Source organism: Oncorhynchus tshawytscha, linkage group LG08 (assembly GCF_018296145.1).
Source record: "Oncorhynchus tshawytscha isolate Ot180627B linkage group LG08, Otsh_v2.0, whole genome shotgun sequence".
Taxonomy (NCBI): domain Eukaryota; kingdom Metazoa; phylum Chordata; class Actinopteri; order Salmoniformes; family Salmonidae; genus Oncorhynchus; species Oncorhynchus tshawytscha.
The window spans coordinates 41,826,143-41,840,097 of NC_056436.1; the positions used below are offsets into that span (position 1 = coordinate 41,826,143).

The following is a 13,955-nucleotide window of genomic DNA, read 5'->3' on the forward strand; positions in this document are numbered from 1 at the left end:
GATCTCTGCATGTGTGGTTCCCACCGTGGAGGAGGAGATGTGATGGTGTGGGGGTGCTTTGCTGGTGACACTGTCTGTGATTTATTTAGAATTCAAGGCACACTTAACCAATATGGTTACCACAGCATTATGCAGTGATGCGCCATCCCATCTGGTTTTTGCTTAGTGGGACTATCAATTGTTTTTCAACAGGACAATGACCCAAAACACACCTCCAGGCCGAGTAAGAGCTATTTGACCAAGAAGGAGAGTGATGGAGTGCTGCATCAGATGACCTGGCCTCCACAATCACCCGACCTTAACCCAATTGAGATAGTTTGGGATGAGTTGGACCACAGAGTGAAGGAACAGCAACCAACAAGTGCTCAGCATATGTGGGAAATCCTTCAAGACTGTTGGAAAAGCATTCCAGGTGGAGCTGGTTGAGAGAATGCCAAGCGTGTGCAAAGCTGTCATCAAGGCAAAGGATGGCTACTTTGAAGAATATAAAATATATTTAGATTTGTTTAACACATTTTTGGTTACTACATGATTCCATATGTGTTATTTAATGCCCTCAGTCTGGCTTTAAACTAACTCTTGAATGTTGTAATAGTAGTATGCACAATAAGTAGGAAGCACCAGTGACTCGGTCTATAAAAAAGTGGTCAGATGAAGCAGATGCTAAACTACAGGATTGTTTTGCTAGTACAAACTGGAAAATATTTCAGGATTCTTCCGTTGGCATTGAGGATTACACCACATCAGTCATTGGCTTCATCAATAAGTGCATCGATGATGTCGTCCCCACAGTGACTGTATGTACATACTCCAACCAGAAGCCATGGATCACAGGCAATGTTCGCACTGAGCTAAAGGGTAGAGCTTCCGCTTTCAAGGAGCGGGACTTTCACCCGGAAACTTATAAGAAATCCTGCTATGCCCTCCGACGAACTATCAAACAGGCAATACAGGACTAAGATTGAAACGTACTACACCGGCTCCGATGCTCGTCGGATGTGGCAGGGCTTGCAAACTATTACAGACTACAAAGGGAAGCACATTTGAGAGCTGCCCAGTGACACGAGCCTACCAGACGAGCTAAATAACTTCTACATAATAACACTGAAAAATGCATGAGAGCATCAGCTGATCCTGACGACTGTGTGATCACGCTCTCCGCAGCCGATGTGAGTAAGACCTTTAAACAGGTCAACATTCACAAGGCCGAAGGGCCAGACAGATTACCAGTACGTGTACTCCGAGCATGCGCTGACCAACTGGCAAGTGTCTTCACTGACATGTTCAACCTTTCCCTGTTGGAGTCTGTAATACCAACATGTTTCAAGCAGACCACCATAGTCCCTGTGCCCAAGAACACAAAGGTAACCTGCCTGAATGACTACCGACCTGAAGCACTCATGTCTGTAGCCTTGAAATTCTTTGAAAGGCTGGTCATGGCTCACATTAATACCATTATCCCAGAAACACTAGACCCACTCCAATTTGCATGCCGCACCAACAGATCCACAGATGATGCAATCTCTATGGCACTCGACACTGCCCTTTCCCACCTGAACAAAAGGAACACCTATGTGAGAATGCTATTCATTGACTACAGCTCAGCGTTCAACACCATAGTGTCATAGATACAGAAAACATAGAAATAAAGAAACTAGAATGCCCACCCTAGTCACACCCTGGCCTACTCAAAATAGAGAATAAAAGCTTCTCTATGGCCAGGGCGTGACAAGAACTGCAAGAAGATTTGCTTTAAAACTGCAAAATGTTCTTTGCACCCCATGACAAAATGTGTAGAATTGCAGGAAATAAGCTTTAAATCATCTAAATTCTCTCCACCAACAAGAGGGGTGTGAACAGTGTGTGTCATGAAAAGTGCTTGTGCCCATAGAAAAATAGACGTGGCATTTGCACGCGAGCGCAGGGGCGACCCTGGGATGTTCCCCTTTGCTGGAAAGTGGCCCCAAGTGAAAAGGTTTGGGAACCCCTGGTGTAGAAGACCTTATCTTCCTCAGCTTTCTTCTCCTTTGGGACCTGTCTGTATCTGGGTTACCTGTGATGCCACAGCAATCAGAGTGTGATGGAATGGGGGGATGGAGGGACTTCTCAGAGGATGGGTGTTTGAGGACAGATCTGTCCCTTTCTCATCTCTCAGCTGGGACTCTTGCTCTGAAATCAATGCCCCCTCCCTACCCTCAGTCTGTCAGCCTTGCTCCCCTGTGGACACTCAGCAAGGACCTCACCTCATCTCTGTCAGCCTGCCACATCACATCCAGAGCACACTGTATTGACGGCTCCTTCCGGGCCTGAAGCGGGGGTTCATTCACCTGCCTGCCCGCCTGGGTGGCTGGATGGTTGGGTCACAGTGTGGGGGATAATGGTGGGAGGCAGGAATGGGATGTATGATGTATGATGGACTGGACACCTTCAAAGATTCTGTCCCTTGGGAGGTGGTGGTGCAAGAGGACAGGGCTTGGTGATGGGCTCCCGAGTGACACAGTGGTCTAAGGCACTGCATCTCAGTGCTAGAGGCATCACTACAGACCCTGGTTCGATTCCAGGCTGTATCACAACTGGATGTGATTGGGAGTCCCATAGGGCGGTAAATAGGAATTTGTTTTTAACTGACTTGTCTAGTTAAATAAAGGTTAAATAAAATAAATAAATGTTTGATGGATATGCTATGCTCAGAGATCTCTCTAAAGCTAGCTTAAAACACAATAGACCTTGCCATGATCTTCACATGGTTTACGTACATTGTCCTGAAGCTCATGTTTTGACAGAAATTGTTTATTTGGTTGTGAATAATGCCTCAATCAGATAACTGTACAGTATTTAGACTTAGCTAGGCAATTGTTTTTGTTATACACCCCCCATGCATGCTATGGAAAAGCAGTGTACTGCTTGAATACATTGTAATACACACCAAAAAAGATATCTGCCTTAAAAGCAGGTAGTTATGAAAAGTTGATTGAGGAACTAAGGAACTTAGCAAATTAAATCTTTCAGATGTTAAAGTCTTCTCTACCGGCGGCTGGTGTTATTTTCCTTGTGTGTGTCATTAATTTGATGGCCTGGCCCGGTGTTTTAATGCCTTCAGGTGTCGTCACTGATTAGGGCCGTAAAAGTAAAGCGTGGCTCGGGTGCGTGCCCAGCACTCTAAGAAGCCTGCTTGCAGAGAGGCTCTGAGGAGGTGTTCCACCACTGTGTGCATTAACAGCCACGCAGACCCGTTTAACAGAGCCTTGAGGTCGTTTATTTTTAAACTGCCACTGGAAGTAGTGAGTCACTGATCAATGAACTCCCTGCTCACCTGGCTTGCACTCCTCTGTTTCATACAAATGCCAGCACTTTGAGATATCAGCTGATGTACGAAGGGCTATATAAATAAATTTGATTTGATTTTGATTACAGAGTAACAGGAATAACAAAAGCATAGTCTGTGTAGCCTATTTGTGGGCTATGTTTTCAGGATATAGTTTGAATGTGTGTTGCATGCCTAGGCCTATTTATACAATGTTGTGTGTTTGCCTCCCTGATTCATCCAGTGCATATGGGTCCATAGGAATCACTTGACAAGTAGGAGTGGGTAGGAATGGAACTCTTAGCCATGCAATATGATTCATTTTGAGCGATCACAACTGCGGTTTTCCGACATGAATCACCAAATAGGCCTCTCTCGCCTGTGAAGCAGCGAGCAGAGGCCAGGCAGCCCGGCAGATAAGTGGGCCGCCCACTGGAAACGTAACCAGCTTTGAGGGGCATTCATTCACCTGCTCTCCAGCTCCACTGTTTTCTGATCTGAACGACGATACACTCGCTGAGGTAAACAGAAAAATATACGACAGCTTTTTAAAAGCTTCAAGAATGTACATTTCTAAAATGTTATCCTATCCCTCCCATCGTTGAATGCTTTTTCCTTATCCTTTCATCTCCCTTTGTCTTTGTTCTGAAAGGTGACTGCCAATGCTGTGCTCGTTGTTGTCTTTGCCCATAACTTGTCATTTTTCATTACAGACAATACCTCCCACAAACGTGTATGCCCTCGTTGGTATGACACAATGACAATCACAAAGTGCCTCGGTGACTTTGTAAGCAGGAACGCAGACTGTACTAGCCTACATTTTAGCCTTCAATTTCCCTGTCGACTGGAGCATTCCACTATCATTTTCTGTCTTCTGACCTTGTCTTTAACAAAAGAGTCATCTACCAGTAATTTTCTTAACACAATGAAATTGATTTACCCGACTGATTCCGCTCCAGCTGACTAGCCTGTCTGTTTGGTCATGAGAAAGATATGCACAATTACTAATGGATCTAAGGATTTCTTCAGCTAATAGTAACTATGTACTCAGACTATTTCACCCTGCAGTTTCATAGAGAGTAAATTAGCAGGCCAAACAAGTGACATATTCATTGTTTGGATAAGAGGATGTGAAAGAAAAGAGAAACCGGTCTAGCTGCCTCTGTTCGTTTTTATTTGTGAATTCTTTTTAAATCTCGTCGGAGAAATGACACATCTCTGGCAAGTGCATATTGTTCGACTGGGCAAGTGCCCCATAAATAAAGAGAGCTAATTTTGTTGCCTGCGGCAGTGATGTGCAGCCTGACCTTATCAGAAGAGGCTCCATCTGTCTCTCTCCACCATCCTCTCCTCTGTGACTCACCCACCGTCTCACTCGCTCGCGCCCGGAAAGAAAAAGGCCACCTTTTGCATCGCGGTAGATTTCAATAACCCCTCAACCGAGAAAGGAGAGAAAGAGAAAGAGAGCGAGCAAGCAAGTGTGCAGTGCCTTCCTTTTTCCAGCAACTCCCCTCGCCGCCTCAGTAAGCAGTGGCACCCTCATTCCCCGGCAAATGCAAAATGCAATTTTATCCCAAAAAGAGAAGGAGAATGAGCAAAGCAGGAGAGAGATATAAAAAATATAAATGAGAGTGCGGGCTCTACCTGAGCTGACAGTGAATTGACGGCCCCTCACCAAACATCCATCAATGACTTTCAGAGGCGTTTTGGGGCGCCGGCGGGGAGAGTTGGAGGCCCAGGCAGGTTGATGGATCACCTACAAACCGCACCACCGTCGCCACGGCGAACTCACTCTCAGAATTGATGAGCCGCAGCTCCTGTCTCTCTCTCTCTCTCTCCCTACCCCCATCCCTCTCTCTCCCCTTCCCTATTCCGCTGCCCCTGTGTCAGCGGCACATGGATGCGCCATACTAATAAGGTTAGAGCAGGTATCTTTGTTCCACAGGATGACACCTTATACATGACAGTAGCATAGATCTCGTCCGCTATTGGCTAGGCCAATCACCTCCACAGGGGGGCTCAACCATGCAACTTCCAAGGGGGAAGCTAAGTTGAGGTTGTAGGATACCGTCCACGGAAGGAAAGGAGTGGACACGGGCACTAGAGGGGAAAAAAAGATAGCAGACAAAATGAGAAGGGACTTGAAAGAAATGACAGCCTGGAGTGCATCTGACCGCCGGCGCCTTGTTATTACTCCCTTATGTGCACCAGTGGCAGAGAACCTGACAATTCTGGTTTAATAGTGTTACGACGCTACTTCAAGTTTAATACTCTGCCTCAGAGGCTCAGCTTATGACCACCACTGAGGGCAGGATATTGTGTGTAAGTCTGTGTGTGTGTGTGTGTGTGTGTTTGTGTGTCAGGGGTCGCGTTAATGTCCCATTTGTAAACGTAGCTCTAAAAGGCTTCTCATTCTAATTTCTGCTCGGCACAAAATGTTGTGCTTCAGTTAGACTTCTCCACTCGGATGAGAAATCTTTGCGCTCGTCATCAGACCAATCCAATTCCCACATTCACAAACTAGCATTCGATCAATCGACGGCACTCTGACTGATGGCAGAGAGGACGAGGCAATGGTTACTTTTCTCCGGTTGTTTTAGCAAGTGACATTTGCAAGATGAACTTCATTCTGGCTACATTCTTTCTATGGTAAACATAAGACATCTGATGGCCATGCATCTTGTTTGCAAGCAATACCTTGCTCTTTCATTGTAAGCTTTTACTTCTCTGTGGTTGCAAACAAAATAGCGTTGCAATTCTGTCGTCTTCTGATGAAAACAATGCTGTTTTGCAATAGTTTGTGATTGCGGGACGCAATTTGGGGCGCTCCTGCATGTGGGCATTCCTGCATATGCAGGAACGCCTCCCTCAAGTATGCCATTGGTTCCTGCATGTGGGCTCAACATCTGCATGAACACCCCTCCTCGAACATCCCATTGGTTCCTGCTTATGGGCGCAACATCTACAGGAACTCCCTCCTTGAGAATCCCATTGGTTCCTGCTGGTGTGACACTATTGAAAATCTATTTATTTGATTTGATTTGGATTTCCTTTTTACTCCTTTTTCTCCCCAAGTTCGTTATATCCAATTGGTAAGTTACAGTCTTGTCTCATCGCTGCATCTCGAGAGCCATGCGTCCTCCGAAATACGACCCTGCCAAGCCGTACTGCTCGCTGAACCCGGAAGCCAGCCGCATAACTGGCGACCGTGTCAGCGAGCATGCGCCTTGGCCCGCCACAGGAGTCGCGAGAGTGCGATGGGACAAGGACATCCAAACCCTCCCCTAACCCGGATGACGCTGGGCCAATTGTGCATCGCCTCATGGGTCTCCCTGACGCGGCCGGCTCTGTAGTGACGCCTCAAGCACTGCGATGCATTGCCCTAGACCGCTACCTCCGCTTTTGATATTCTGGATTTTTCCTGAATGTGTATGCGATTAAAATGTGGATCAAAAGGGAAATAAAAGTATTATCTGAGTTTTTCGTTTCGGTTATGCCATCATTGTAGTATAATTAATGTGCAATGTTTCGGCTTAAAAATGTCTGTGTAATCTCTAGATGCGTTGGATAGCAGATGTTACTGATATTTTTCTATGGTCTGCATTTTGAAAATGCTAACGCGACCCCTGGTGTGTGTGTGCGTGTTTGTGTGTGCACGCGTCTCTCTCTCATTCTGTATTTTTAGCAGATTGTTAGATCACTGCACTGCCCAGCATCAAGCTATTGCAGTTCTTTGTAGCTCAGTTGGTAGAGCATGGCACTTGTAACGCCAAGGTAGGGGGTTTGATTCCCGGGATTACCCTTATGTATAATGTATGCCCGCGTGACTGTAAATTGCTTTGGATAAAAGCGGCTGCTAAATGGTATATATTATTAGCATTTCAATGACCACCTCGCACACCATGAACTGAGGAGATGGAGTGAGATGCACAGTGGGGAGAGAGAGACATTTCAGACATGTAATATTAAACAAGATCTAAAGGAAAAAGAACATGCTCCAGCAAATGGCCAGTCACCTCCCATCCAGAACAGAAAATTAGCACCGAGCCACAGTGCTCACACCTACATCATGGCTTCTGATATATCACTGCACTTTCACGTTGGGGTTTAGGCAGGAACGCCATGAATCCCAATTGGGAGCGGGCTCCCGGATCACATCAGGAAGTCAGCAGGTGATAATTTCAGAGCGCCACGATTCCTACTCCAGTCAAAGCCCCCGAGGTACAGTGCAGCCGAGGAACGGGGGGGGGGGATAACGGGTCTCAGAGTCTGTGCTGTTTTTTTTTTGTGGGGAGGTTTATTAGAATCCCTATTTGCCGACGCCAATGCCGACAGCTAGTCTTCCTCGGATCCGACACATAACGAAAAAGACCTTAGACAAAAATACTTTACAAGTTACAGACATATAAAAACATTAACATGGACATTACAACTAGGTTAGATAGGGGAGAGGTGTTGTTGTTTTTTAAAAAGCTAATATTGCTGTTTCCTTGAGTAATTTCAGAAGGGAGTTCCATGTGATCATGGCTCTATATAATACTGTGTGTTGCCTTGAATTCGTTCTGGATTTGTGAACAGTGAAGAGGCCCTATTGATTGCATGTCTAGTGTTTTTGTGGTGGGCCAGAAAAAAATATTAGTTTAGGTCTGGAAGAAGGGGGAATGGGGGTTGGTTGCTGATGACAGTTGAAAGGAGAGGGGAGTTCGGTGAAGGGTACAGTGTGGTGTGCGAGGTGGAATCGACTGCGGTGTCATCACTTTTGACCAAAAAAGCCACCCGGCCCAGTCAATGCAGTCTGGAGTTAATTTTATCCATGGCTATTTTTAGCTGCAAAAAACCATTGTTGCCTTTCAATATAAAACGCAGATGAAATAGTTTGAAATGCATCATTTTTTTATGGTCTGTGTTTTGAAAATGCTAATGCCCTGGTGTGTGTCTGCGTCTGTGTGCGTGAGAGTGCATGTTTGTGTGTGTGCGTTTATCTCTCACCTTCTGTATTTTTAGCAGGGGAAAGGGGGTCAGATTGATATTGCAGAGCACTGCACTGCCCAACGTGAAGTTATTAGCATTTCAATTACCACCTCTTTCGGCCTCTTACACCATGAACTGAGTGGAAGGACTGAGATGCACAGTGGGTGAGAGATATTGAATCAGATCTAAAGAAAAAAAATACTGCTCAATGTGCAAAGAACATGCTCTGAACAGAAACAGAATTAGCAGGTGTTTCCAGCAAATGGCCAGTCACCTCCCGCCTCTCATCTCGGACAGGAAATTAGCACCGAGCCACTGTGCTCACACCTCCTACATCATGGCTTTTGATCTCTCGCAGCACTTTCATGTTTGGGAGCTTAAGCAGAAAGCCATGAATCCCAATCGGTAGCCGGCTCCCGGATCACATCAGGAAGTCGGCAAGTGATAATCTCAGAGCGCCACGATTCCTATTACAGTCAAAGCCCCGAGGTACAGTGCAGCCGAGGAACGGGGGGGGGTTCTTAGAGTCTGTGCTGTTGTGTTTTTGTTGTGGCCAGAAAAAAGATTAGTTTGGTTCTGGAAGGGGGAATGGGGGTTGGATGCTGATGACAGTTGAAGGGAGAGGGGGGTTCACTGAAGGGTACAGTGTGGCGCGCGAGATGGAATCGACTGCGGTGTCATCACTTCTGACCATAAAAGCCGCCTGGCCCAGTCAATGCAGTCTGGAGTTCATTTTCTCCATGGCTATTTTTAGCTGCCGGCAGAGCAGTGCTACCTGGATGTGAAGGCTTTTGTTGCTCCAGGCAGCTGGAGCATCACTGATGGGCCCGTAGGTAGCCTAGTGGCTAAGAGCATTGGGCCAGTAACTGAAAGGTTGCTGGTTTGAATCCCTGAGCCGACTAGCAAGACACTTAACCCTAATTGCTCCTGTAAATCGCTCTGGATAAGAGTGTCTGCTAAAATGTATCTGCATTTTACTGACAGTAAAATGTATCTCCATGGCCGAGGGAACTTCTGTGGAGGGAGGAAGACGGAAGGTTTTGCATTCACTTTGTAACCTAAAAAAAAAAATTACGTTAAATAAGGTATACTACAGTAGGGCCTTTGTTAAAAGAAAAAAGAGGAGCATTAAAACATTGCAGGGACATTCAGGCATGCAACATTTTGACCGGAATATCATTTATGATGGATAATGCAAAACTAGGCTACCCCGCAAATGACCTTCATGCAGATTATTATTTTTCTCGTGCTTTTAAATGCATGGTTAGTCATAGTTGTTTTCCTTGTTTACACCCTCCTGCAGGTATGCCAACCGGTGGCTATTAAAGGAGCATTATGTCATATCTTTGTAATGTAGTGGAATGATAGTGTTTCCCACTTTTTTTCTGCGACAAAAACCCCCCATTTTGGGCCCATACAAAATACCATTCTGAAAATGCAGCCCAAAATGTTTTGTTGTCAAATGGGAAAGTTGCACCCTCCCTCTCTTCCATCAGCATTACTCAGAGGCGTGGGCATCTCGTCTTTGAGCACAACCAACAATAGCAGACTTTGGAAAGCATCCAACATGTAGAAATCGCTTTGCCATTTCCTGGTTGCTAAAATTGTACACCATTAGCTCAATTTCAGTTTATGTGATAAAATAAGCAATTGAGAGTGTAGAGAATCATTGCACCATCTAAATCACTTTTAAATATATTTTCAATAATAAAAAAACAATATCGTACTTTCAGCTGTTTGAAGCTGGTGGACCAAACTGAAAGTAAGACTTCAGCACGAGTCTCCACCATGTTGCGGGGGAGGGGGAGAGTTGTTTATTATATGTGTTGTTGCAATTCACCTAGCTTCCTCAAGGGGGAAGCAAAGTTAGACATTGTAGAGCCATACTTGCAAACATAAGCAACCATTTTAAATTTAAACAGATTATCCGGCTCAAAATGTGTCAGACAAGTAAAATCAATGATTTACTTGCATGTGACAGAACGCTAAATTGTAGCTGGTCCCATCAGATAAAATGCCACACGTAAAGCCCTATGCTAACCTCACCAGGTGGCAGTGATTATGCCCTGGAACAAGTTCCGCAGGAGCCAATTAAAATGGTCAACGTAGTCGGACGTGTTTCAAAACCTCTTCATGGAAGTGTCCTTAATATACCAGTCCAACATCATGTTCTGATCATCAAAGCAACTATCACGTGTATTTGACCGACTGGTCAAATTGCTCTCGGTCTAAAGTGTCCATGTAATTGTTACAGATTGTGGCAAGGGTTTGAATCTCACATGAGTCGACCCCCCTTCCCCTTTGGGAAATGTAGATTTACATGTATTGTATTACTGTGTTGAAGAGGGACGTAGCCTACAGCCAACAACTTAAAAATAAAGATTAAGAATCAATTTAATAGGGAGCTACATCTTTCAGCCATGCACAAAACACACGGCTATTGCCTAATAATCATAGTGCATAGGCTATATTACGTTGATGTGTACACCAAGATGTAGGCCTACAACATTTTCTACGCCGTTTTCATAGTCATCTGCTTTGCCACATATGCGTTATTTGACTCGAGGAGGATGAGCAGTACAAAGTTTACAGTACGTTTTTTGGGGGGGGGGATCAAAAAGGGCTTAGGTAGTGGGCACGTCATCTTGGTGTTATAGAAACATTTAAAAAATGTTAAACCAATTTCCTGTAATTCTACAAATTTGTGCATGGAGCTGAGAGAAGTTTTTTGCAGTTTTAAAGCACATTTCCTGCAATTCTACATAAATGCCGTGGAGCAGAGAGAAAGTGTTGCAGTTTTCAAGCTAATTTCCTGCAATTCTATGCATTTTACAACGGCTAATAGTGTGTTCTTTTGTACAATGTACGCTAAACGTAGATGTTGTAAGGACCTAATTTATATATTTTTCCATAAAAGCATATTGATGTGTGTGAAACAGATAAACAAAAGCGTGGAATTTAGTCATATATGCGAAAATGTTCAAATGTATCACGAAAGCAGTAGCTAGTACCCTACTCAAGGATTCGTCAATGCAATATTGGTTGGTACACAACATTTTGTTACAGACCAACGGAACAAAACTAAACCTCGAATTTGTAGGTTTAAAATACCCCTCTAGTGGTCAGGGTTGACCTATTTTAAGAAATGCCATTGGTTGGTAAAGTCTAAGGTCTTTGATAAGCCGGTGAAGCATTTGTTCCAAGATATAATCACTGCCACCTGGTGAGGTTAGCATAGGGCTAACGTGTGCCATGTTATCTGATGGGACCAGCTACTAATGTTATTCATTCAGCATTCCCTCGCTTAAAAGTAAACAAACGCCACCAAACATATTTATTTTATGCCTCTGCAATCCCATTGTGCATTAGATGCTGTGGGTCCACCGGGACACCATAGGGTGCCTTTTAATAGTCTAAACTCACTCATAACTTACTTCAGGCCCTAGTAGGCTACTACTTTATCCACTCAGCATGCTACCTCTAAGAAAGTTTCTCCCATGTGTATTGTGTATTGCGTGTGATGTGTGGCTCTAAGGAACCACAGTCTTGTCACTGTATGGCAATGTAGTCATATTACACTGTAGTCCCACGACGTTGTTTCTCAATGGAACCGCAGTCTTGTCACTGTCTGGCACTGTATTCATGTTACACTGTAGTCCCATGACACTGTAGTCCAGCACTGAGACGTTGTTTCTCAATGGGCGCTAATCTAAGGATTAATGACAGTGATACATCTGCCAGTCATGTCGTCGGGCCCCACAGATGGCGAGGGACGAGGGACTCAACGCGGGGACTGATTGGCACGACCACTCTTGTCATTCATTACCGGATTCAATTTGAGCTGGGATGAAAAACGACCCTAACCCAAAACGATTCAACTACAAGGCCTATCTCTGCTTGCAGCTGTTACGCTAGTCAGTGATGTAATCTAAGGCTAGCTCCCCAGTGTTTGCACTCATTGACTTTGAGTCAGATCTATGGAGTGACATCCACCACAATAACAACAACAATGACGACAGGAGTCCAATTCATTCGCAGCCTGGCACTACATATCCAATATACAGGAACAGTAACATGGTAATAACAATGCCGCTGGCAGAGCCTCGGGCTACGTGGCAGACAGGCTGTGTTTAGCCAGCCCTGAGTGGAGGGAGCAAGGCAGAAGTGTCTCAGAGAATTATATGTAAAAAAAAACTAAAAAAAGGGCCCCACTACAATGATTCCATTCTGGATTTGAGAAACACAACTGTCAATTCTGGTTTCGATCAACAGGATTATCTCTCTTTCTCTCTCTCTCTCTCTCTAGGTGGTAGGACCGCCGGCAGCAGGGGCCTTCCGGGAGAGGCCAGCCAAGCCCACGGCGTTCCGCAAGTTCTACGAGCGAGGAGACTTCCCCATCGCTCTGGAGCATGACACCAAGGGCAATCGCATCGCATGGAAGGTAGGATACTGCAAAGCATTCCCTAGAGCAGTCTGTTGAGATTGTGCAATATGTGGAGGCTACAGTACAAATTTGTGAATGAGGCGAATTACCCCCATACTGTACAATACTGTATGCAATTCATCATGTTCATCATTAGAGGGATCTACCTTTACGCTCAGCCTATACTCTCAGCAGCGTATAGGCCTACAGTAGGTGATCACATGCACTCACACACCACCTTAATGTAGGAGGCCACACAGTGTTGTTCACATGGAAACACTGGTGCCATAGTATGTATTATTATGTTGTCAATGCTCTACATGATATGTGATGTGTGTCGGTGTCATCTGCGATGTTATCATCCATTGTGGAACACAAAGGAACGTTTGCAATGTACACATGATGTCACGGTGGGTCACGATCAATGTTCTGCTTGTCCTCGGATATTGCCTGTGAGGACAATAGCCCAGACAGACCTATCTCAGTGTTTCTGCGTCTATGTCAGAATGTGTACCTGCTGCAGTCAGAAAGACTCAATCGTGCAGCGTTTCGACACATCAGTTAGCCCAGCAGTGAGATTGCTCCTCCTTATATTAACCATGCTGGTTTATTATAGCCTCACAGCGCTGCGAGATTTTCCACAACTTCTGAGTCGGAGTCGTCACCACCCACCGCACTTAATGACATTTAGAAACGTAAGCAAGGCAAAATGAATCAAAGCAAATAGGCTTTTTCTTCCTCCTTCAAAAGAGAGAGGTGACACACTCTTTCCTGTCTCCTGGTGAAAACATTGTGAAAGCATCTGCATGAATTAGTCATGGACAGTGTTCAAATGAATACTGTGTGGTGGATGGTGAGCTTTTACCCCAATAATGGCTTTCTTTGTGCTCTTATGAAAAAGCTCTCAGCAAAATGGGAATTGGTGTATAAAATTTGTGCAGCTGTTATGGTTATTGATTTCACCCATGCACACGTGTAACCGATTTCTCCTAATTCTCCCTGTCAGACTACTTCATTACTCCCCCACTGTGTGAAACATCTTGGAGGGATGACTGTTCATGTGTGTATAGCACACTGCAGCGAGCCTAGTCAAGCATGCGTTTGTGTTCTAAACTAGCATGCGATCCACCACGCATCCGTTTTGGTTGATTTTGTTTTCTTCATAATTCCAGATGAATTCACCCCCCAGTGTTTTCATCCTCTCCTCTACTTTTAAAATCACTTCAAATAGAGTAGATGCGGGCAGTGTAGTGGTTT

At 44.9% G+C, this 13,955-nt stretch overlaps 1 protein-coding gene across 1 annotated transcript in view; it reads left to right on the forward strand.

Annotated features, from left to right (window-relative positions):
* pacrg (PARK2 co-regulated) overlaps positions 1-13,955 on the forward strand; it is a 239,738-nt gene that overhangs the window by 24,252 nt on the left and 201,531 nt on the right. The window contains exon 2 of the mRNA XM_024429738.2: positions 12,582-12,716. Within this exon, the coding sequence (XP_024285506.2) occupies positions 12,582-12,716 (135 nt within the window). The remainder of the gene's footprint in view (positions 1-12,581; positions 12,717-13,955) is intronic.